This window comes from Podarcis vaucheri, assembly GCF_965113315.1.
Source record: "Podarcis vaucheri genome assembly, chromosome: 10".
NCBI classification, from domain to species: Eukaryota; Metazoa; Chordata; class Lepidosauria; order Squamata; family Lacertidae; genus Podarcis; species Podarcis vaucheri.
In genome coordinates, this window is record NC_138748.1 from 70,191,388 (window position 1) to 70,214,234 (window position 22,847).

At 47.8% G+C, this 22,847-nt stretch overlaps 1 protein-coding gene and 1 long non-coding RNA gene across 6 annotated transcripts in view; one reads left to right on the top strand and one right to left on the bottom strand.

Moving 5' to 3' along the window:
• Positions 1 to 20,578, bottom strand: part of NRF1 (nuclear respiratory factor 1) — an 85,646-nt gene extending 65,068 nt beyond the window's left edge. Inside the window, exons 1-2 of one of the 5 annotated variants that reach the window (XM_082239078.1) lie at positions 20,341 to 20,576; positions 2,751 to 2,982 (exon numbers count right to left, since the gene is read on the bottom strand). In XM_082239078.1, coding sequence (XP_082095204.1) covers positions 2,751 to 2,973 — 223 coding nt within the window. In that variant the 5' untranslated portion in view covers positions 2,974 to 2,982; positions 20,341 to 20,576. Of the gene's footprint in view, positions 1 to 2,750; positions 2,986 to 20,340 lie in introns of all 5 variants that reach the window. The other 4 variants (XM_082239077.1, XM_082239079.1, XM_082239081.1 and 1 more) reach the window with 4 other exon arrangements.
• Positions 18,732 to 22,283, top strand: LOC309541531. The gene is made up of 2 exons (XR_014223800.1): positions 18,732 to 20,327; positions 21,670 to 22,283. It is a non-coding gene; the product is annotated as an uncharacterized lncRNA (long non-coding RNA).
• The last annotated feature ends 564 nt before the right edge of the window (positions 22,284 to 22,847 follow it).

The window sequence follows — 22,847 nt, forward strand, 5'->3', positions numbered from 1 at the left end:
CTGCAATGTGCCCTAAGGTACCAACATATAAGACCCTGTACAATTTCTCAGGGAAACAGGATCACCGCTGAGATATGACAGGTGCCCCCATCTGTGTTTTCCAAAAACAACTGGAGAGTCTTTCGTATCGTTTCTAAAACTATATTTAGTTGGATTTTTGTATTTTTTTCGAAACTATTTTTTAGCTGTGCTTTTGGTATATTTGCAAACTGCCTCACGTGAAAGGCAATTCATAAGTTAATTAAATAATGACGATGATGTATTTGTTGGTCTTTAAAGTTGGCTGCAACTTTAAGAACTGCAACTTTATGAATGTGTGATTGAGCTTGCTTTTCCCTCCTCCCTCCCACTCCTTTTTCCTCACGTGTCATGCTCTTTTAGGTTGTGAATGTGAAGGTGGGGACTGTCTCATAGCTAATTTCCATAAGCCACTCTGAGAACAATTTTGGCTAAAGAGTGGAGTATAAATTCTGCAAATAAATAAACAGCACCATTAGACTAATACAACTACCCTTCCGGATATAATTTCAACAGCAATTATTTCTCGCAGCATCTTTCTCCATGCATATGTTCCCAAAATCACCCTACAGGTTATTATTCATCATAAACAGGATGGATTTAGAACCCTAACGAAGTTAGAACCTTAACATGGAGTTATCAGATGAGAAAGAAACATTGTCAGTTGCAATTGCTGCACTGCCCTCTGCTGGTTGCAGCTTCACACTAGAAAATCTGGCTTGAGGACGTGTGTAAAATGTCCCCAAAAATGAAGGTGAGTGGGGAAAGAGTTCCCCCTTCCCGGGACTGGTTTTTAAAGACAAGATTCCAGGGCAGTTCTGCCAGCAAGGTATGGACCGGTCAAATCACGAAAGTGTGTGTGCCTGCATTAGTCCTTTGCTCAAATGTACGATTGTTTTGAAATAAACTGCATTGCTCCTTCATCTTAATCCTTCACTAATCAGAGCTTTTGAGGGGAGGGGTGAAGAGATCTTTTTGCTCAGTTTAACATGCTGTTTATTCAATATACTAAGAGAGAATTCGTCCACTATATGCAGATCGTTGTATAGTCAAAAGGCACCATACGATACGATACGATACGATAATCTTTATTGTCATTGTCCCATATAGAACAACGAAACTGAAAAAAATCTACGTCAGACATTCAAAACCCCACAAGCCCGCTCTCCCAGCCTGGTTAGCCCCCTAAAAACTCTGATACCCCATAATTAAATACAATATACTCCCAAAGAGACTACCTTACACAGCGTTTGAAACCAAAATCGCATTTGGGTAGAAACTGTTTCTCAGGCGGCAAGTCCTAGTCTTTATAACCCTGGACCTTCTTCCAGGGGGATGCGGGTGGTGCTGTGGGTTTACCTTCCCACCGGAGCGGTACCTATTTATCTACTTGTACTTTGACATGCTTTCAAACTGCTAGGTTTGTAGGAGCAGGGACCGAGCAACGGAAGCTCACCCCGTCGCGGGAATTCGAACCGCCGACCTTCTGATCAGCAAGCCCTAGGCTCTGTGGTTTAGACCACAGCGCCACCTTAAAATAGCTAGATGCACTTAAACTGCCCAAACTATTCAGTTGACCCTTGTGAAAAATCAACCCCGATAGAAAAAGGCCTTCCCTTTTGCACCAGTCTCGTCCACCAGGTGCCAGAAGTGACGCTCGCACCCAGGGATACGTAAATAGATTGCGGGTGGTTATCAGAACATAATCCAACCATCGAAAAAATGAACAGGGGCAGAGTATTTTCTAAGGGTGCAGCGCTCTTTGTGAATCAAGAGGGTTTTTTTTGTTTTTCATGCATGTTACATGCCTAAGGAACTGGAAGAAGCCTCTGTGACTGGCAAGTGAACCCCACTGAAGTCTTCTCAGAGTTTGGAGAACTTAATCCTGAAATATTAACATGGCCACATCCTTTGACCTGGAAATGCTTCGGTGCTCAGTACAGTGGTACCTCTGGTTGCAAACGCGATCCGTTCCGGAGGCCCATTCGCAGCATGAAAGGAACGCAACCCGCAGTGGCGCCTCTGCGCACGCGCGGGTTGCGATTCGCCGCTTCTGCGCATGATGTCATTTTGCACGTCTGCACATGCGGCAAAACCCGGAAGTAACCCTTTTCGGTACTTCCAGGTTGCCACGGGACGTAACCTGAAAGAACGTAACATGAAGCGGACGTAACATGAGGTATGACTGTACAAGTATTTGCTTCTACCAAAATTTTAAAAAAACCCTATTTGTGGATCCCCTAAGAATTTTGAGGGACGTGGGTGGCGCTGTGGGTTAAACCACAGAGCCTAGGACTTGCTGATCAGAAGGTTGGCGGTTCGAACCCCCGCGACGGGGTGAGCTCCCGTTGCTCGGTCCCAGCTCCTGCCAACCAAGCAGTTCGAAAGCACGTCAAAGTGCAAGTAGATAAATAGGTACCTCTCCAGCGGGAAGGTAAATGGTGTTTCCGTGCGCTGCTCTGGTTCGCCAGACGCGGCTTAGTCATGCTGTACGCCGGCTCCCTCAGCCAATAAAGTGAGATGAGCGCCGCAATCCCAGAGTCGTCCGCGACATGACCTAACGGTCAGGGGTCCCTTTACCTTTAAGAATTTTGGGCCTCCTCCTTGGGCACCTGTGGCCAACTCTGCACTTCCTAGTCAAGTCTTGATGTGAAAGAGAGGAAGAAATGCTATTCCCCTTTAGGGCACATGGGGCAAGTGGGGAAAAACAGGATAGGGCGCCAGCAATGTACCTGCAGCGGCCAGGTGGGCGGTCACCTCGTCAGTAGCCGTGGAGTTGAGGATGTCCGAGTCGTCGTAGGAAGTGTCCTCGGGGGAAGAGGGTGAGTCTTCGTCCGCGCTGAGCATGCTGTGCTCCGTGTACGTGGCCACGTGGACCTGCTGCACCTGTTGGGCCACCGCATGGGCCTCGATGGTGGCCATGTGCTCCGTCTGCGTCACCGTGTGTTCCTCCATCGGTAGCTACTGCTAGAGGAAAGGAGAGACAGGAGGGGAGAGAAATCAGGCGGAGGAAGAAAAAGTGAAGTCTGAAATATCCATTCCATTCAAAGATCAGAACCTAGAACAGGTGGGGATCTTGAAGAGGTGGAATCACAGGTGGGAAAAGCACTGGTGTGCTCACGACCTGCTTGTGGGAGAGCCAGAGGCATCTTGTTGGCCACTGTAAGTACAGGGCTGGGTGGGCCTTTGGTCTGCTCCAACAGTCCAGCTTCTCTTACGTTCTTATGACTGCTGACCCTGCATTGCGACCTGACTGGCTAGTGACAAAAAATGCAGGCTGAGGAGTCTCAGGAGCCACTGGCTGAGCGTGGTCCCTGATGTGACTGTCTCCCTCCCCCTAGATTCAGGTAGGCAGCCGTGTTGGTCTGACAGTAGAAATATAGAAGAAAATAAAAATTGCCCAGTAGCACCTTAGAGACCAACTAAGTTTGTTCTTGGTATGAGCTTTCGTGTGCATTCGAAAGCTCATACCTAGAAGAAACTTAGTTGGTCTCTAAGGTGCTACTGGACAATTTTTTTTTATTTTTTTATATATATCCCCTCTCCCTATTCATAGAATCATAGAATTATAGAGTTGGAAGGGACTCTGTGGGTCATGTATTCTAACCCCCTGCAATGCAGGAATCTCAGCTACAGCATCCATGATAGAGGGCCACCCAACCTCTGCTTAGAAACCTCCAAGGAAGGAGAGTCCACAACCTCCTGAGGGAGACTGTCAATAATAATAATAATAATAATAATAATAATAATAATAATAATAATAATTTATTATACCCCGCCCATCTGGCTAGGTTTCCCCAGTCACTCTGGGTGGCTTTCAACAAAAAATTAAAATACAATAGTCTCTTAAACATTAAAAGCTTCCCTAAGCAGGGCTGCCTTCAGATGTCTTCTAAAAGTCTGGTAGTTGTTGTTCTCTTTGACATCCGGTGGGAGGGTGTTCCACAGGGCGGGCGCCGCCACCGAGAAGGCCCTCTGCCTGGTTCCCTGTAACTTGGCTTCTGGCAGTGAGGGAACCGCCAGAAGGCCCTCGGCGCTGGACCTCAGTGTCCGGGTAGAACAATGGGGGTGGAGACGCTCCTTCAGGTATACTGGATTTATAATTAAAAGACAAGGAACGGCTCCTCTTTCAGACATCAGAGCAACCCCTCTTCAGGGGCGTAATCTAAAACCCGAAGTTAAAACGGCACTGTAACTTAAAATCCTAAAGAACAGGATGAAGGTCTCATTCAGTATTCATGCGTTTCCTTTCCCAAGCAGTCAGGTTTCATGTTATACATGTGGTGTGAAGGTCGCTAATGCACCTTAAACCATTGGGCTGTGCCCTGATTATTCACCGTTATAACAGAGGCAGTGTGGCTCATCGGATGTACAAACCAGACATGATCCTTCAGGGGCTGAATGCTGGCAGTAAGTTAGGCCAGAGCCAAGCGGACCACTTCACTTTCTCTACCACCCGCCCCACCGTAGTGCCAGGAGAAGGAAGATCAGTCTCGCCAGAGGTCTGAACTAATGCAGTCATACCTTGGGTTACAGCCGCTTCAGGTTGCGTTTTTTCGGGTTACAGACCGCCGAAACCCGGAAGTACCGGAACGGGTTACTTCCAGGTTTTGGCGGTCGCACATGCACAGAAGCGCTAAATCGCGCTTTGCACATGTGCAGAAGGGCCGAATCGCAACCCGCATGTGCACAGACGCAGGCTGCGAACGCTGCGGGTTGCGGACATGCATCCCGCACGGATCACGTTCGCAACCTGAGCGTCCACTGTAATTGCTTGCAGGACATCCCCACTCCTTCCATCGCTTTATTGATGTAAGAGCATAATAAAAGCCTGCTGGATCAGGCCAGCGGCCAGTCATGGCCAGAATCCTGTTCTCACAGTGGCCAACCAGATCCCTGTGGGAAACCCACAAGCAGGATCCGGACGCAAGAGCAACTCTCCCCCTCCTGTGATTTCTTGCAGCCAATATTCGGAATCATTGCTGCCTCCCAACTTTGGAAGCAGAGCAGAGCCTTCATAGCTAATAGCCACTGGAGTCATCTCCTCCATTAATTTGTCTAATCCTCTTTTAAAACTGTCCAAGTCAGTCGCCGTGACTGTCTCTTGTGGGAGGGAGTTCCATAGTTCAACTATGTGCAGCATGGAAGAAATACCTTCTTTTTTTCTGTCCTGAACCAACACTCAGCTTCGTTCGATATCCACAAGTTCAGAGTGGTGCATGCTCTGGTTATCTCCCGCTTGGAGTACTGCAATGCGCTCTATGTGGGGCTACCTTTGAAGGTGACCCGGAAACTACAACTAATCCAGAATGCGGCAGCTAGACTGGTGACTGGGAGCGGCCGCCGAGACCACATAACACCGGTCTTGAAAGACCTGCACTGGCTCCCAGTATGTTTCCGAGCACAATTCAAAGTGTTGGTGCTGAGCTTGAAAGCCATAAACGGCCTTGGCCCAGTATATCTGAAGGTTACAGGGAACCAGGCAGAGGGCCTTCTCGGTAGTGGTGCCCTCGCTGTGGAACACCCCCCCCACCAGATGTCAAAGAGAAGAGCTACCACCAGATTTTTAGAAGACATCTGAAGGCAGCCCTCTTTAGGGAAGCTTTTAATGTTTGATGCATTACTGTATTTTAATATTTTGTTGGAAGCTGCCCAGAGTGGATGGGCAGGGTATAAATAATAAAGAAGAAGAAGAAGAAGAAGAAGAAGAAGAAGAAGAAGAAGAAGTCTTGCAAGAAAGGGAGAAAGACTTCTCTGCATTCTCTATGCCAGGCTTCCTCAAACTCAGCCCTCCAGATGTTTTTGAGACTACAATTCCCATCATCCCTGACCACTGGTCCTGCCAGCTAGGGATCATGGGAGTTGTAGGCCAAAAACATCTGGAGGGCTGAGTTTGAGGAAGCCTGCTCTGTGCCATAGCAAATTTTTATGAATTTCTATCATGTCCACCCTTTCTTCATGGAGGAACTACTCCATCTCCCTGATCATTTTCGATTACCCTTTTCCGAACCTTCTGCAACACTGCAATGTTCTTTTTAAGTTGTGGCTATTAGAACTATACACAATATTCCAACTGCAGTTGCTCAATAGGTTTGTATTATGGCATTATAACACTGACAGTTTTTATTTTCAGTCCCTTTCCTAATGATCCCTAGCAACAGAAAGCAACCACAAACACAGAACGAGATTTCTAAGAATACTTCAGAATGGAGAGCAGATGTGGGGGTGGAATGGGAAATTGGCCTTTGTATCCTTTGTCTTGGTTCCGTGTCCGTTTTCTAAGATGCTGCTTTGCCAAGTTTTTTTTAATAATAAATGTATGAAACACACACAAAACACTGCAGTTGCACTGTATAAAAAGAATCACAGAACGCTAAAAGCTAACAATCCATTTTCTTTGTAATAACAAAGGCTAATTAGCCTTCAGTTGCCAATTAGTACCAGCAAGTTTGGTAAGATTACTGATGGGGTTACATAACTAGAAGCTTATGTTACAAGGCTGTGTGGGTAGAAAATGCAGGTGCTAAAAATTACCTGTTCTTAAACTGATAAAATTTAGTGAAAACATAATGCGAAAATACAGCTTTTGTGCTCATCGAGCTGTGCGCATAGCTCAAAATGCTTGAGAACCTAACGTCGGGTGGACAATATGAGAGATGGATGGGGCCATGCTCTGGTGTGGTCCAGAAAAACTTTGACTAAACCTGTGGGTTCCATCTGATGCTGATTGCAGACATCCGTTTGTGCAACTCTCCCCTCTCCTCTCCCCTGAAGCCGCCCTGCCCAACATCTTCTCCAGATGTTTGGAGGACTTTCTGGAGCAGATTGTGAGGGTGCCCATGGAGAGGAAAGTGAAGTCCCTTTTTTAAGTAGAACTCCCGAGGCTCAGTGTCTGGATGCAACTCCATTTGTTTACCCAGACATGCGAACAGAATTTGGGTTGTTCTGAAATACGAGTAAAGGTAAAGGGACCCCTGAGCATTAGGTCCAGTCGTGGCCGACTCTGGGGTTGTGGCGCTCATCTCGCTTTACTGGCCGAGGGAGCTTCCGGGTCATGTGGCCAGCATGACTAAGCCGCTTCTGGTGAACCAGAGCAGCACACGGAACGCTGTTTACCTTCCCGCCGGAGCGGTACCTACTTATCTACTTGGCACTTTGACGTGCTTTCGAACTGCTAGGTTGGCAGGAGCAGGGACCGAGCAACGGGAGCTCACCCCGTCACGGGGATTTGAACCGCCAACTTTCTGATCAGCAAGTCCTAGGGTCTGTGGTTTAACCCACAGCGCCATCCGTGTCCCCGAAATATGGGTACCATATCCTTAATTCCCCAAGAACTCTAGTGCTGGTGAAAGGCGGGGGGGGGGGCAGCGTGTTCAAGGATTCAAACCCTTTTACAGCATTTTTCATCGTTTGGGTAGGGGAAGCAGACGACTGCTGCAGAGGCCTCAGACTCCACAGGTGCACATGAATGCTCAATCGAGGGAGGCTGGAGATGGTTCATATGGAGGACTCTTGAAGGCCTCTGTGGAGCCATACAGTTCACTCTGTGGTGTGGAAAGGACAGACGGATGTGCCTCTCTGAAAGCCAAATTATCTAGATTTTGCACTGCCCGATAACTGAGTGAATTGGGCAATAAGTGAGGGAAGGATTTGGGTAGGGGCTGGTTTGTCTAGCTATGGAGAGAGGCCAGAGAGTTCTGCTCTGCTCACTGTGGCAGGCATCCTCCAAACAATTCAGTAGCACCCCTTAAATTAAAGTTTTCAAGTTAATCATGGTATCATAATGAGTTGGAAGGGACCACAAGAGTCATCTAGTCCAAGCAGGAAACTTTTGCCCAACGTGGGACTCTGAGATTAAGAGCCTCATGATCTAATGTTCCAAGTCTCTTCCATATCCTGCTCCATTTATTCCCCAAAGACTACTTCCATTGATGCACTGATGTGGTTTTTATGTTGATCTTTGCCCTGGGACCTCCGGGTATAGGGCGGCATATAAATTATAATAATGCATAACAGCCAGAGAATTGACACTTGTCGGATGAGCGTTTGGCTGAAGGTTGTGGCAGTATAACTGGAGGCTGCCAAGGTGTGCTCTTGATTCCAGAGAAGAACTGTCAAGAGGGCCACCTGCTCAGAGGGTGGCCGAGATCAAGTTTGTGGGTAAGGATAGCCTGAACCAAGAGGCTTCTACTGCAGTTAGGAGGGGTGTTGGTAGAAGTTGACAGATAACATGTGGAAATGCAAGAACTGACCATTTCGAAAGAGGTGTGGTGCACGTTGCATTATTATTATTATTATTATTATTATTATTATTATTATTATTATTATTCTATCTCTACCCATGCCTCCCTTTAGCTTGTCCCCAGGACCTGCCCCACATTGCCAGAGCCTGGCTCATCATGTGTGACCAAGGAGAAACGAAGGATACGCCTCAAATATCGGAGCAATACCAAGAAACCAGAGGCCTTCCTCCTGGGCATTGTTGGCCAATCGGTGTCAAAGAAGGATAGAACTTTCTTTATGTACGCTACAGCAGCAGCAAGAATTCTCATCGCAAAGCATTGGAAGACACAAGACCTGCCCACCTTGGAAGACTGGCAGATGCAACTAATAGACTATATGGAGATGGCGGAAATGACTGGCAGAATCCGAGACCAGGGAGAAGAGTCGGTGGAAGAAGATTGGAGGAAATTTAAAATTTATTTGCAGAAACATTGTAAAATTTTTGAATGTTGATGACACTGAAATGAATTGAAGGGGCTCTAGCAACAAGGCAAAAAGTATGAGGCGATTAATAATAGATAAACTAATAGAATATGAATTTGCTGAACCAAATTTAAAAGGGATACAAAAATGGGAGACGTGAGGAAGTCAGGATAATAAGTTAACTAAAGTGGAGAGATTAAGAAAGAGGGAAATTTTGTTTTTCTTTTATATGTGTTTTTTCTTTTTGTGTTTAATGTTTGTATTTTTGTATTTTGTATTTTTGTACTCTTGTATTTTGTATCTGTTTTGCTTTTGTTTTTTTGTTTTCTCTAAACTTTTCTACTGATAAAACCTATTAAAATATTATTAAAAAAAACAAAAAACAAATATCTGAGCAATACCAGTACCGAACTGTCTAACAGCCTTCCGCAAACTGGTTCCCTCCAGATGTTTTGGACATGCTAGCTGGGGCTGATGGGAGCTGTAGTCAAAAACATCAGGAGGGGAAGGAATGGCCTAGCACTCCTGTACAGATACATTACACATTTGTTTCTTCAAGCGCTGGGTGATTTATTGTGTCTGAAGTCTTGGGGTGGGGGCTTCTGTTCACAACTGACACTGACAAGTGAGGGAAAGTGTTGAGAACATGTTCAGGGCATTCTTCGTTGCACCATGCCTTCTTTTGACTAGAAGCAGCACCAATTTTTTATTCACTGAAGAGCAGGAAAAGGTTCCAGGCGTTATCAAGAATTTTGTTTAACCAGCCAAGAACTCTCTGAATTGCACCTGTCCAAGAATTTGGGGCTGTCTTTAAAATGTCTCCTTGCATTGCATTATGTAAGAGTGAACTATCTGTTCTTTAATGCTTTTTTAAGAAAAGGCTAACTCTTCAAACCAAGTTAAAAAGGCATTGGGGAATTAACAGATGCTCGGAAACCAAGCACTTCAGAAGGGCGAGAATTGAGCAACCATAAATTGCAGGTGAGGAACTTCAAGCCCCAGGCCTCTCTGCCTGGGTCCATGGGAATCTCCCCAGGCAGAACACGCCTTCCTCAGCCCTATCTCCTCTCCTCTCCTTGGGGCACACATCTCATCAGCCCTACTTCATAATGCCTCTTGGCTGACAGGATTTAGAATAGAGAGGGGTGTGGGTGGGTGTAGAAACAGGCCTTCTATATAAAGGCAAAATTCATTCATTGCTCCGCCTACTTTTGCCTCTGGCCCCACACCACTGTGGCATGTGGCCCCTGGACGCTTGCACAGATGGGTGCGTGTGAAAAAGGTTCCTCACTCCGGCCGTAAATGTGACCAAAGCTGCTCATAATTGGTCCTATGCCAGGGGTCAGCAAACGTTTTCAGCAGGGAACCAGTCCACTGTCCCTCAGACTTTGTTGGGGGCCGGACTATTTTTTTGGGGGGGATTAACGAATTCCTATGCCCCACAAATAACCCCGAGATGCATTTTAAATAAAAGCACACATTCTACTCATATAAAAACACGCTGATTCCCGGTCCGTCCGCGGGCCGGATTGAGGTGATTGGGCTGGATCCGGCCCGTGGGCCTTAGTTTGCCTACCCATGCACTATAGCAAAGTGCCTCTTAACCTCCACCCTCAATGGGGGCAAATCCGTCACCCAGAGCACCATTTCCCAAACCCCTGGAAATGCAGCATGGTCACTTTCACCTAAGAAGTTACACTTTACTAGTTGAACATTTTAACTCAAGACATTTCGCTATGTTGAGTTAAATCTTTATATAAAAATGTACACAACGTACCCCCCCCCCACCCAAAAGGTCTGATAGTTCTCCTCTTTCAGCAGTCAAGATCTGCAGGTTTTGGAAAACAGCAGACTTGAGGCAGTCAATTTGCAGCCAGCATAAACTTCAAGCTTTATTCTAAGCCCACCCATGCCTTGATTCCAAGTCCACCCACTTTGGAAAAGAACAATCTCTACCAAAGTCAAGATGGCCCAATATCCTATTTTAACCAGTCAAGCAAATATTACTTTTGAGCTGAAGTATTTCTCTCGCCTTCATATGTCAGCTATGTGATATGGAAATATTCATAGCCAGTAGTTGATTGGGGGCTGTGTGAAAACAAACCAACCAGTAACCAGGATTGGGGTGATGGTCCCTTCTGTGTGCACTGCCTGCCTAGAAACCTCTCCCCAAAATATCACACCTACAGGACTGACATTTTCAAAGCACAGTCCCTGCTAGCAGCATATTTTAAAAGAAGATAGTCACAGTCTTGAAAAAGAAGAAAAAACAGTCTGGGCTGCTAGCGAAAAGGAGAGGGGAATACAAAGCAGCTCTTTGTTTTAAGTAAGTTAACAGCAAAATGGCTGTTGGATTTTGGCATCGGAGAAAATTCTCATTAGCAAGCGCTCTGAGCTGCTTTTGCCTGAAGACAGGTCTTGATACAGGGCAGCCGGGCAATTTAAAACAATTGTCCCTCCTCAAAGAGAAAGGCGGCCGCATAATATGTACTTGCATGTACCAGCTGAACAAGCGAGGAACGCTGAAAGAACAGGGCACCCCAACACACACAAACACCCTGCCGTCCTTTATCAGGCGCTGATCTCTGACATTGCAAGGATGAGGTTTCTGTAAGAAGTGGAACTGATCCCAGGAAGTGAAGCTGGGAAGGCTAAAGAGAGCCCAACCAAAGCCTCAAGAAAAAAGAATTGCCTTCCATTAATTCCTCCTCCAAAAATAAATAGGAGCAGGTTGTGGTTTATCTTCTTGCTAACACACTTCCAGAGTACAGGGGCCAGCACTGAGGAGGCCCTGAGATCTGTCCGCTTCTTTGCTATCTGATCTCATCTAAGGATGATACCATAGCCAGAACCCAGGAAGGGTGAAATGGAGATTGATGATCCTGAGAGGTGTTGGGCTCAGGCTGTTTCCAGTTGAACACAAGGCAAAGACAGATGATCTGTACTTGGACATGGAAGTAGTTGTCAGACATCATTGTCAGACAGAACTCCTCTATGACATTTATGGTTCTTACACATAATAATAATAATAATAATTTTTATTTATACCCCGCCCTCCCCAGGCTTAGGGCAGCTAACACCGGTAAAATTACAGTAAAAACATAATAGGGGGGAAAACACTATTTAAAATGCAGCCTCATTTTAAAGTAGCTGATAAATAAGGCCATAAAGGGAGGAAAACATAAGGGTCAGACTGAGTCCAAACCAAAAGCCAGGCGGAACAGCTCCGTCTTGCAGGCCCTGCGGAAAGATGTCAAATCTCGCAGGGCCCTAGTCTCTTGGGACAGAGCATTCCACAAAGTCGGGGCACCTGGACACAAGATTTGTTAAGTCTTTCACAGATTTCATGAATTTGCAGGACGGGGAGCCTCTCTGTCAGTCACAGTGCAAAAGAATAGCCCAGCTCTTCCAGATTCATAGCTCCTTTACATGTTCAGGGTTATATCCAAAGTAGTGCTAAGTAACCACTCCTCAAGGATTTCCAGTTGTGCAATCCAGTTGTCCTGCCCCTGCCCTCCTCAAATCTGCTCGGGGGGGGGGTTGGTGGGGGGAACCCAGAGGAGATTTAGGGGATGAGGGAGGGAGAAGTCCTGTTGCAAAAGCATAAATCCTTGCATTGACAGATGGGTCCTTAGCATTATGTTGGTGACAAGACCATAAGGAGCTGTGACTCTTAAGGGGTTGCAACAATGACTGCTTAAGACGTAAAGTGGGAATGAACTTAGGCTGCAATCGTATGAAACCTCACTGAACTCAGTGGTGACTCGTACATTGGTCAAGGCCTGAAATATATATATATATATAAAGAAAATGTTTAAAAATACATCTGTCAAAAAACCAGAAGCCTTTTTACTAGGTATTATAGGTGAAGAGTTCCCAAGAGAAAAGACTTTTTATGTATGCAACAACAGCAGCAGGAATGCTACTAGCCCAGAAGTGGAAGGAAGGAGAAGTACCAACAAAAGAATGGCAGATGAAACTAATGGAGTTTGTGGAAATGGCAAAACTGATGGGGAAGATCCGAAACCAGGTATTTTCTAAAGACTAGAGTAAATTTGTAATTTACTTAAAAGACCACTGTAAAAAGTTAAAATCTTTGGCAGGGATGTAAAGACACTCATAATGTGGAAATTTTAATGGTAAATTATAGTTATAGAATAGATAGATAACGGTAAAAGATACAGTAAATTTAATCTTAAAGATAGAACCCATCGTTTTGTTTTATAATTTTTTTCTTCAAAAACTTAATGAAATTTTGTGTGTGTGTGTGTGTGTGTGTGTGTGTGTGTGTGTGTGTGTGAAATATGTATAAATGTGTACTAACCCTTGAATAGACACACACACAAGGCTAGCCTGTAGGTCCTTAGCCACATACTGGGGGTGGGGTGAACCCACTGAACCCTTGGAAACTCAACACATCTATGGAGGATGTCTGTACCCCTCTGCTCTAAGCTAGAGAGCAACATGGCATCATAGCAAGCAAGTAAAAAGCACACACACTGGACCTGGACACTACTCAGCCAGTAGGCCCAAAACTATGCCTAAAACTCATTAGTGGGGAAATCATGTGGAATCAGACCAAGTATGTGACAAGCTGTCATGGCCTATGTTAGCAGCTGGACAAAGCTCAGTGGTGGAAGGTCTCATTTTAAAACATCTGTTGACAAAGATCTCTGCCTAAGACCCTTGAGCGCTGCTGCCACAGTAGACAATACTGGGCTAAATAAACCAGTGGTCAGACTATGAATCATACGCCTTCATGTGCAAGTTCAGGAATCTACGGCAGACTTGGGGGCCAAAGCAACCCCTGAATTCTGTTCCGTTCACAGATTCTTTTACATGTGCAGCTTGTTGATTTGGGGTTGTCGTGCCCTGACCTCTGCCAGCCTCATATTTGTGATGGTGCAAGGGTGAGAGTTTAAAATGCTATGCTGGAACACCACACCCAGGCTTGGGAGACCGGTGCACCAATGCCACTGGAAACAAGACCATGACAAAAGTATTATGGTTGGGTGGGGCAACGGTAAGACAAAAGTTAAAAGCAGAAGTACAGCCCCTCTAGCTAACATACTGAATGATAGAGACCATGACAGAAGACGGAAGTATAGACTGTGGAAAGAAATCATCTCTGTTTTCTGGAAACAGGGCCTGCTTATTACAACACTCTCAATGCTATGGTGAAATCATGTAAACGACCCTTCGATTTGTACCATTAAGTATTCCCCCCCCAATATAACAGAATTATGAGCAATAAACATAACTAATTTTTGTCCCACCAGCATCCTTATTTGCTACACAGTGGTACCTCTACTTACGAATGTGATCTGTTTCAGGGTGCCTTTTGCACCTCGAAAAGTCTGTAAGTAGAGTGTTGCTACTGCGCGTGCGCGAAAGAGTGCTTCTGCGCATGTGCTAAGCGCGTAGATCGCTTCTGCGCACGCACGAAGCACGCAATCGCTTCTGCGCATGTGGCGAAACCCAGAAGTATACACTTCCAGGTTTGCCGCGTTTGCAACCCGAAAATCCGCAACATGAAGCAAACACAACCAGACATATGACTGTACTACTAGACTCTTGCTTTTATCACAAAACGTTAATTGGAATTCTAGTGTGGGAAGATACTTCCATTAAATTCTGATTATTTTTCTTAGGCTACATTTCTGTTTTCATCCTACTGCCACGCTCAGAGCATTTCCGTGAAGCGGATTGACCTGAGACTGCGGTCTGGTTCATCTATAACTAAGTTAAGTCAAAACTGAAGTATAGCAAGAATGAATACGTGTGCCGATATCTGTCCAAGATGAAAAATTGCGGCCACTTCACTCCTCTGCTGTTCCTGATGCTCTACGTGGAGCCAAACTATAGTTTGGCTTAGTGTTATATGCAAACACAGGCTTATGGTCTGTCTCCTTCCCAATATCTATGTGCTGTGCGAGTAACTTCTTTTGTCTGATCTGAACCTTGAGTGTTCAGGGGATCTGAATGGGTTTCTCTTGCTCTGGCCCAACACTGTAATAGTCTATAAATCACAGTGAACTCAGCTAGACTAGTAAAGAAAAAGTGATTCATCGAACACAACTAAACAACAAATGCATTGTATATGCAATGTAACATTGTGCCATCAGATGGAGATATGGAGTCCTGTTTTTTCTCTACCTGTCTTCTTCGGTGTGTCTAGATCAGGGGTCAGCAAACTAAGACACGGGGGCCGAATACAGCCCAATCGCCTTCTCAAGCCGGCCTGCGGACGGTCCAGGAATCAGCGTGTTTTTACATGAGTAGAATGTGTCCTTTTATTTCAAATGCATCTCTGGGTTATTTGTGGGGCATAGGAATTCATTCAATTTTTTTTTCCAAAATATAGTCCGGCCCCCCACAGGGTCTGAAGGATAGTGGACCGGCCCCCTGCTGAAAAAGTTTGCTGACCCCTGGTCTAGATCCAGCCTGTATCTCTACTGACACAACATTCACTTTGTGTGTCAAAAACATTTGCTTTAAGTTATGTACATTAACCGTGTAGTCATACCTCAGGTTGAATATGCTTCATGTTGAGCACGTTCGAGTTGCGCTCTGCGGCAATCCGGAAGTAACGGAGTGTGTTACTTCCGGGTTTCGCCGCTCGCGCATGCGCTCAAAATGCTGTCATGCACAGAAGTGGTGAAAAGCGACACGCATGTGCAGACCTGCCGTCGCTAGTTACGTTTGCTTCTGGATGCAAACGGGACTCCGGAACGGATCCCGTTCGCATCCCGAGGTACCACTGTATGTGTATTGCACGCACACACCTCTTTCCTTCTTGCAGAAATTTTATCTACACGTTTTAGGTGGGGCGAGAATTTTTTTGGCAAAGAACTGAATGATAGCAAGGATATGTGAAAGCATCCTGTGTAGGAGGATCATGTGTGGAGATCAAGGCAGTAAGGAGCAGCGAGACTTGCTTTCAGGCGAAATGCTTACAATCATACTGCAATTTAAAGAAGCGGTTTCAGTTACTTCCTTGTAGGAAATGAGTCTTGTCTGAAGCAAGCCTAAAGAGAAGTGGAGACGCAGAATCCGCTTTGAAACACAAATGCAGCACACAAAAAAAGGTTGACATTTTCAGGAAAGAAAGAAAAAAGCCCAGGGAGAAATTATCCTTGTGGGATAACAGATGAATTTTCCTGGTTCCAGATAACACTTTCTAAGGGTCCTCTGCATATCAAAGAAACCTATTTAAAACCCAGTTTTACTGTCACTGTTTCCCTCTTGCGTAAAAACTGGGGGGGGGGGGCTGCAATTCTAACAAGGATAAAAATTCTTTGCACCTTAATGCACTGTAGGAAGTTGCAGCTACAAGCAACTGACGCAGCTTCTCTCTTCTGGTGTAGAGGGCTAGTGCTGGTGTCCCTCCTAATGTCTTATGCCCATTGTCAGAAATTAGTCAGGCACCATGTGTGTTTTGCGACTGACACAGGTCCTACGATGACCATGTGGGGATCTCTGGACGCCAGACTGGGGAAAGCAAAATGTCACTTAGAGAAAGATCTAAAATATTTTCCTTGAAGCTTTCATTTGTTTTATTCTGGATTGTTTCATTTGATGTTTTAAAACGTTGCAAACCACTTTGAGAGTTGTTCTTTAAAATATAGAGTAGTATAGAGATGAAATCAATACTTTTTGTTTAAGAAAACTTCACTGGGGGGGGGGGAAAGACACCGAGACACTCCACTGTGGCAACTGTAACCCAGGTTTAAGGTGCCAATGGGCAATTAGATTATATATCCGAGTTTCTAACACGGAAAGTTACGCCAGACAAAATGCAATGTTAACCAAAGTATCTTACATATGATGTATCTAGATTCAGGCAGGTAGCCGTGTTGGTCTGATGCAGTAGAAATAAAATAAATAAATAAATAAAATTTTTGTCCAGTAGCACCTTAGAGACCAACTAAGTTTGTTCTGGGTATAAGCTTTCGTGTGCATACAAACTTCTTCAGATACACTGAGACATAAGTCCTGTATCTGCACAAGTCTCTGTCCTCCAGTACAACACCAGAAAAATTGGTTCACAGAGGTTAACTTTCAAACAAATTGCACTACAGCTTCCGCCATACACTTCTTATCCAAGTTGTGTTAAATGCACTAAGTTCTATTCAAACCACTCCCACATAACCATAGGTCTGGGGAAGAAGCCATTCCCTCTCTCTCCTCCAGTGCCCTTGCAAGCCCTGCACAGTTCAAAGCCTAGCCTGTCTTAGATAAAAGGAACTCCACCACACCCAGTTTCTATTGATATGCAAAGGATAGGCAGTCTGCCACTTCCCCTGACAAGCAGCTCCTCTGCTACAGCAACTTTGAGCCTTGGCTCATTCCTCCCAACACAGTTTGGGAAGAGGGTTAGCAGACAAAACTTCTACCTCTTCGTACATCACCTGCTTCCGAGACATAGTTAATGTGGGGGTTAAAACCCAGCGGCCCCTTCACACATCAAACATATTGGAAAGAACAAGGAAGGAAGGAAGGAAGGAAGGAAGGAAGGAAGGAAGGAAGGAAGGGAGTCTAGGATAGGAATGGAGCACTCCTTTTTGAAAGGCACTTGCAAGGCACCAAATGCACAAACTAAAGGCATCTCCAACGCTGTGGTCCAGATCCTGAACTGCAGGGTGCTTAAGGTTGTGCTAGTCCCTGAACATATTGAAAGAACCAGTGAGATATCTGCCTTTTTCTCCAGTGCCTGGGTTCTAATAGGGAAGGGAATTGGGCAACAACCTAGGCCCTCATTGGTAGAGATGGGGAACCTGTGTCCCTCTAGATTTTGGCCCTCCAACTCTCAGCCAGCAATGGTCAATGGGTGGGGAATGATGGGAGTTGTATTCCAACTGGAGGGCCACAGGTTCTCCCTCCCCCACCCTGCTTTTTTTGGGGAAGCTACAGCAGCAAGTTGAGCAATGATAGTTTCGCTACAGCTTCCTTAGCACAGCCAATGAGCCATGAGCTTTCTAGCATTCCCTACCAGAGCTGCAAAGACTTCCAAGCCTTAATCCAGTGTTTCCCAACCGGTGTTCCGCGGCACACTAGTGTGCCGTGGAACTTTGCCTTGTGTTCCGTGGAGGCGGGCGAGTCGGGCGGTGAGAGGCGGGGCGGCGGCGGCGAGCACACGCGGGGCGGCGAGCGAGCGAGCTCCCACATCCCATCGCCGCTCGCTACTGGGCCTGCGCATCCGCTCGCCACTGGGCCTGCCCCAGGAGGTGGGGTTGCGGGCATCACGCCCTTCCCCACGTGAGCGGGGAATCCCATCCGCCCCCACGTGAGCGGGGAATCCCATCTCAGCCCCCGCGAGAGCAGGGGAATCCCATCCGGCCACGCCTCCTGGCTGGCTGGAGGGGGCGTGGCTTGCCCTTTTTAGGGCCGGAGCGGAGGGGGCTCGCCCTCTCTTCTCCGGCTAGCCCCATCGCCGCTCGCTACTCGCTACATCCTATCGCCGCTCGGCGAGCACACGCGGGGCGGCGAGCGAGCGAGCTCCCACATCCGACGGCACCAAGCAGGGGCCCTTGGCCGTGCCAGTGCCCACTGTGCCCGCCTCCGCCCAGGAGGGCGGCAAGCAGCCACCGCCACCACCACCCCCGCTGCCCAGCAACCGCGCCGCCGCCCCCGGCTCCCCGCGGCGGGTGATCGTGCAGGCTTCGACGGGCGAGCTGCGAGCTCGGCGGGCAGCGCCTCCGTCTGCAGCGCCCGCCTCGCGGCTCTCATTCCCTGCCCCTGCCAAAGCTCACTCAGCCAAGCCGCGCTCTCCTTCCTCCCTCGCTTTGCTGCCTCCTCCCCCCCCCCAAAGCTTGGAGGTTCCCCGGCAAGGGGGAGGGAAAAAAATTGAAAACTTTCACTTTCGTGCGTCCCTCCCGGTGTGACGCTGCACGCTGACGTCACAGGGCTGTAATGGTGGTGTGCCGCGAGATTTTTTTCATTAAACAGGTGTGCCGTTGCCCAAAAAAGGTTGGGAAACACTGCCTTAATCCACCCCATTTCCAGGAACGAGAGCTGTCTAAGGAATCCATCTCCTCCCTGTCTAAGAGTACAGATTTTCTCTCTTGCAAGGATCCTCACCCTGGACGGAGCACCCTGCATTTCTTCAGGCAAACAGGGAATCCTCCTTCTATGCCAACCAGTCAAAGGGTAAAAGCACACACACCAATTTAGGGACAGGTAAAGACTGTGGGAATAGGTTAGGCACCTGCACTATGGTCCCCTTCTGCACTGTCCAAAGGGATGGGGGTGGGTGCATTTAAACATTAAAAAGATGCAAGTCCACCTATAACCAGAACCCAGGAGAAATATATTTATTTAGCGGAATTTATACACCCTTCAATTGTCAGTATCTCAGTGGTACACATTATTTCTCTTACAGAGCATACAAGGGCCCACCCTTCTCAATGACTGGGGGATCAAGAGCCCTCAGTGGGGGGAAATCAACTTGAGACAGAAGTTTGCACTTCTGTTAGGAATCCCAACAATAGAGATTAGGCTGGGTTCCTATGCCCCCCCCCACCACAAAAAAACACCTGGTGACTGCCTCCCTTCTTATCAACAGATTAAATGTATTTATTTAGGGTAAGTTTGCCCCACCTTTCAACTTTAAAATTCCCCTTTGTGCAAGAAGACGGAAAATCTTTCTTTTTTTTTTAAGTCTCTGGCCTCCAGTAAAGAAAGAAGAAGAAAAAGGGGGGTGGGGGCAGACAAATCCTTCAAAGTGACTGCTTTCCACCCAGTTACCATGCCCCCGCTTCCTCCAAATGGGGAGGTGGGACAAAAAAAGGGGGTTCCTATTTAAGGGGGAAAGAGAAGGGTGAGGTTGTTCTTGGCTGCTTGGAATTATCCTGGATTTCATCAGGAGGCCGCCCCATCTCCATGTCCCAAATCAAGGAGGATTTGGAAAGAAAGCAGAAAGGGGGGGGGGGTTGGAAAGCAAAATAGGAAGACCCCCCCCCATCTTGACACTGCCCTGAGTCTGTGCATGAGGAGGGGGCTTCCCCGAAAAAGGCGCGCGCGTCCCTTTCCCTCCCGCGCCCAGGATTAAGAAAAAGGGGGGGAAATGGAATATAAAGTAGCCGTACAAATCTACCCCAGGAGTCGCGGCCTAGCGCGAAAAGAGGGCGGGAAATAAAATAAGTGCAATTAATAATAGTATTAACAACAACAACAACAACACAGCCCTCCCCCCCCCCCAGTTAGGGTCTCTTCATCCTCCCCCCCCCTCATAAAGAGGGTCAAAATAACCTCCTGTTTTTTAAAGGGAAGCCCCCCCCCCTCACGGCCGGCCTAAGTCTCCCTTCTTCCCCTCAGAGGCTCCTCGGGGCCTAGTCAGGCCTCGGCCCGCGGGGGCGAGAGGGGGCGGCGGCGGCCCCGGTGTGAGGGGGGGTGTTCGTGAGGGGGGGTCGGAGCGCGCGCCCGCGGGGCCTCTGGGTCGGCGGGGGCGGCTCGCGGTCCTTTCCCCCCCCCTTCTTCTTCTTCTTCTTCGGAAGAGGAGGAGGAGGAGGAGGCGGAGGGCGAGGAGGTGCGGGGCCCCCGCGTTGCTGCGGCTGCGCCGGGTCTGGCGCGAGGCGAGTGAGGAGCTGCTGGGAGATTGCGCGGTAGGACACTCACCTCAGAGCGGCTGCGCTGCGGCGGGCCTGCGCCGTGGAGGAAGAAGGAGAAGCCAGGCAGGCAGGCAGGCAGGAGGAGGAGGGCGGCGGCGGGATGTGGCGGAGGAGGAGGCTGCTGCTGCGACTGGGCGCGGGAGACCCGCACACGCGGGAGCGAGGGAAGGAGGGAGGAGGAGGAGGGGAGCGGGCGCGCGCCCCTCCTCGGGCTCGGCTGAGGGGAACAGGCGCGGCCTAGGCTGAGAGGAGGCCTCGCCGCCTCACCTCACGACTGAGGAGCCGCCGCCGCCGCCGCCGCTGCCGCGATGGCGGGAGCAAAAGGGGGGGAAATAAAGCCGGGAAGGCGGGCGCCTCAGAACGGGCCTAGCTCGGGCGGCACTCGAGTCGGGCGGTGGTGGCAGGAGCAGCACCAGGCCGGAGGGGAGGGGGGAAGGGAGGACGCACGGCGTGAGGGGAGCCGCCGCGCCGCCATGATGGGAAGGGCAACGAGGTTGGGTTTTCTGTACTTTAATCCTCCTCACGCCGGTAGAGAAACGACCGAGGGAAGACGGGGGGGAGGCTTTTAATAGGCATGGAGAGCTGGCGGCGTGGGTCGGAAAGAGGGGCGCGTAGTTGGGGGGGGGGAGAAGACAAACGGACGCCATTTTGGGAAGGTCGGCTCGCGAAAGCGTCCCCGATCCGAGCGGGCTGTGCGGCCGCCATGATGGGAAGGGCGCTAGCCGCTCGGAAGAGAAGGCGGCGCCATGTTGAGGAGGGCGGGGGGGGAGGCTCGCCATGTTGGGAAGGTCTTCGGGTGTTCTTTCTGCAATGGGCGCCCGTCGCCATGTTGAGGAGGAGGAGGAGGCGCCCCTTGAAATGAGGAGGGAGGGTGGTGGTGGTAGTGAAGGGAGCGGGGAAGAGCCCGGTGATAAGCAGGGGCATGGGACGTCAAGCGTTGGCCAGTTAAAGCGGCACCCTCGTGGCTTTGCAAAGCAGGCTCGGGAAGAATGCAGGCCTCTGCCCCGAAGGGCTTACAATCTACAGTTCAAGCAATACTGGGCAAAAGATGGCTAATAAGGTGGGGGTGGTTAAGAAGATGGGAGGGCGAGGCCACTTGTCTCCTGGCCTTCGCCTCTGTGCCACCAGCCTTTTTAGAACTTATTTTTTACATTTTTATGTACAGTATAAATAAATACATAATGCCAGCTTTGGGCAGCCAACTGCTTTTAACGAGAGGCGTGGTGCTGTGCTGTTTTTATGGTAATTGTATGCATGTTTTAAATAGATTTTATATATATATGGTTTAAATTCTATTAATGTTTAATTGTTTTTAATGACCCCCCTTTGTTTTCAGTTATTTTATCTTTAAGCCACCTTAAGTCCCTGCCATAGAACAAGACTGTGGAATAAATTAATAATAATAATAATAATACTGGACTGTAGGGTGTGCTGCAAAGCGCTGTGGAACACGCATACACCTGAATTTCCTTGGAGTCCTGAATTTGCATCTATGTATATAAAGCAGCACATGCCGTTTTATTCAAATTGGGCCATTGAGTCTTTTCAGTTCATAGGAACATCCTTGTGTATTTTCAACATTGCAAAATTATTTCAACTGAAGGTAGCAAAAATCAGTACATAGCATTATGGTTGCCAGTTCCAGGTCATACAACACTGCATCTCACTTTCATATTAGATCACATTTTTTTACCCCATCTTTCCTTCAACAAACTGAGGATGGCATACATGGGTTTTGCTGTTTCTTCACTCCTTTCATTCTAAGAACAGTCCTACAAGGCAGGATAGACGTGAGTGGGATTTGAAACTTGACTGTCCTCGGGCTTAGGCTGGTACCCTAGCAGTTTGATTATGACTGTGTTGCAAGTCTTATACTGTATACTGCTTAGAGATTTTCGAAATATTAAATGGTTCATCTATGCTTATAAATAAATAAATCTTGCATTAAAAGGTGTGTGTGGCTTTTTGCATCATCCAGCTGTGAAAGACTGTTAACATTCACAGGCTGGCACATCCTTGTTTGCGGGAGTTCTGAAAAACCTCCCACTTGGATGCTGGCAGCAGGGAGACTTACTGGTATCTTGTAATAGCCACCAGGCCATGGCTTTGACAGAATGCAAGACCCTGAGAGTTCCCTGTCACACAATCCAAATATTTGAGTGATGTTTGGAGCTGCCTCCAGGAATGGGTGCATGCAGAGAGAAAGGTGTTAGAATCATAGAGTTGGAAGAGACCACAAGAGCCATCGAGTCCAACCCCCTGCCAAGCAGGAAACACCATCAGAGCACTCCTGACATACGGTTGTCAAGCCTCTGCTTAAAGACCTCCAAAGGAGGAGACTCCACCACACTCCTTGGCAGCAAATTCCACTGTCAAACAGCTCTTACTGTCAGGAAGTACTTCCTAATGTTTAGGTGGAATCTTCTTTCTTGTAGTTTGGATCCATTGCTCCGTGTCCGCTTCTCTGGAGCAGCAGAAAACAACCTTTCTCCCTCCTCTATGTGACATCCTTTT